The sequence below is a fragment of the Sardina pilchardus genome, chromosome 4 (genome assembly GCF_963854185.1).
Source record: "Sardina pilchardus chromosome 4, fSarPil1.1, whole genome shotgun sequence".
Classification (NCBI taxonomy): Eukaryota; Metazoa; Chordata; class Actinopteri; order Clupeiformes; family Clupeidae; genus Sardina; species Sardina pilchardus.
Genome location: NC_084997.1, coordinates 31,634,092 through 31,636,551, shown reverse-complemented (window position 1 = coordinate 31,636,551; position 2,460 = coordinate 31,634,092). Strand labels below are relative to the sequence as shown.

General features: G+C 42.9%; 1 protein-coding gene across 1 annotated transcript in view; it reads left to right on the top strand.

Annotated features, from left to right (window-relative positions):
- The first annotated feature begins 1,617 nt into the window (after positions 1-1,617).
- Positions 1,618-2,460, top strand: part of LOC134078839 (uncharacterized) — a 10,266-nt gene continuing 9,423 nt past the window's right edge. The window contains exon 1 of the mRNA XM_062534994.1: positions 1,618-1,753. Within this exon, the coding sequence (XP_062390978.1) occupies positions 1,645-1,753 (109 nt within the window). The 5' untranslated portion in view covers positions 1,618-1,644. The remainder of the gene's footprint in view (positions 1,754-2,460) is intronic.

Here is a 2,460-nt window from a genome sequence, read left to right as displayed (position 1 = left end):
TTCTCCCTCAGTATCTCTTCTGTCTTATATTTAATTTTTAGCCTCGTGTGACTTGATCCACTTGGCCATTTAAGCCCCTCAATTTAGTCGCCTTTTTTCATTTATGACAACTTTTGGACATATTCTAAGGGATCAATAAAGAGTAAAAATGGGATATAAGATTTTTATCCTGTTTACAGGATGGCATGCTGATCCCTCAAAAAGACAAAATGGGTTTACACCCCATATTGTCCTTCTAAGAGGTTCATACAAATCAAACCAACACCTCCTTCAGCCAAGACATTTTTTCATTTTTTCTAACTTCAGACATGTGCTGTGGGGATATTAAAATGGACAGGTTGGATCTACCACATTCACATGATCTACAAAGTCCCACACTATTGCAGAAAAAAAGAAATGTTGGATTTGCATTTCATCTTGTCCTTGGAAAAAGGCAATAAAAGTGGCATTTTTAGGAAAAAACGCCATTTTGGCCAACTTTGAAGGCTCATAGCCTCGAAATACGAAAACTAACATTCTCAATTTTTTGTCAACATGTTCTCTTACTCATGGACTATATATATGTGGAGTTTTAAAACTATGAGTGCTAGCCATTCATGACCATAAGAGAACAAAAACAGGGTTTTTTTCCCATTGCTTTCAAAACAAATATGGGTTTGTTTCGATGAATAAGTCTCCAATGGTGGGAAGGACTGTAATTCCTTTGTGATTTTGGACAACAACACAGGGTACTGCCCCAGTGTTCAAATTTTTAGAAAATAATATGGTAGCCTTAAGAGAGGAGAGGGGTTTAAAAAAAAGTGGTGCTCATTAAATACAGGAATTTTCAGCCTTTTTTTAGGATGCGTCTATCCACATTTGAAGAGCCATATCTCAGAAACCAAACAAGATACCCAGCTAAAATTTTGGTTTTCTTCTAATGAGACATGGAGGAACATGTACACCAAAAATCAGGAAAAACTGAGGACCATGGTGTCGGACCTGTTCCAACTGATATGGAATTGCCCATATGTAATATGATATTTAAATAATGGTAATGGTTGTCTGCCCCACGGAGACTCAAAAGATAATCTGTATCTAAATTTGTTCTCGAACATTAACCTGAACATTAACCAACATTAAGTCAACCCCTTTCCTTAATTTTTACAGTTAAACTTGTAGTAACTGTAAGTAACAGAGTGTGTAGATGGTTTGTTGATAAGCGAAGCATCATTCAGTAGATAGTGTGTGGGCGGGCTACCCCAGTAAAGTGTGACAGAAATAAACTCGCTTTGTCTTGCCTCCAACATCACACCTGTCTGTACTGTAGGCCCTGCATATGTGCATTTGAAGGGGCAAGTGTGTGTGGTTGGGGGAGGGCACTTCCTCCCTTTGTTGTGTGCCTGTGTGTCTATGTGTGTGTGTGTGTGTGTGTGTGTGTGTGTGTGTGTGTGTGTGTGTGTGTGTGTGAACACGTATGTGTGTGTGTGTGTGTTGAGTGTGCGCATGTGCACGCATGCGTGTGTGTGTGTGTGTGTGTGTGTGTGTGTGTGTGTGTGTGTGTGTGTGTGTGTGTTGATATGTGCGACAGCACGGCTATGTGTAGTCTCACTTCTTCCCCTCCCTCACTCACTCACTCACTCTGCGCCCGGCTCCCCAGCAGACATGGCGCACCTCCGCAGCGCAGCACTCCCCACCACCAGCGCCACCATCGCCGCCGTCTCCCTCTGCCTGGGACTCATGCTGCTGCACGCCCGCGCTGAAGACTGCAACCGTGGGTATCCACCGGGGAACCGGCATGGGCACTGGGCACTGGGCACTGGGGTGGCAACACAGATGGGCATCTGGGAGAACCACAATGAGGACTTGTTTACATCAGCTTCAGTGGTTTGAGAAAGAGAGAGAAAGAGAGAGAAAGAGAGAGAGAGAAATCCAGCATCTTTTACACAAACTTCAGTGATCTGAGAGTGAGAGACAGAGAGAAAGAGAGAAATCCAGCATCTGTTTACACCAGCTTCAGTGATTTGAGAGAGAGAAAGAGAGAGTGAGAGAGAGAAAGAGAGCGTGAAAGAAGAGAAATCCAGCATCTGTTTACACCAGCTTCAGTGAGTTGAGTGAGAGAGAGAAAAAGAGGCAGAGAGTAATCCAACATCTGTTTACACAAACTTCAGTGATCTGAGAGTGAGAGACAAAGAGAGAGAGAAAGAGTGAAAGAAGAGAAATCCAGCATCTGTTTCCACCAGCCTCAGTGGGTTGAGAGAGAGAGAGAGAAAGAGAGTGTGAAAGAAGAGAAATCCAGCATCTGTTTACACCAGCCTCAGTGGTTTGAAAGAGAGAGGAGAGATGTTGAGCTGTTGTGCATTGAGTGATCCAAATAGCGAGGAGAGCCAGGACAGATGAAACATGTTAATCAAACGCAATTTATAAAAAATATCGCACCACTCTGAAAGCTAATATTTTGTCACTAGCAACTGACATCTG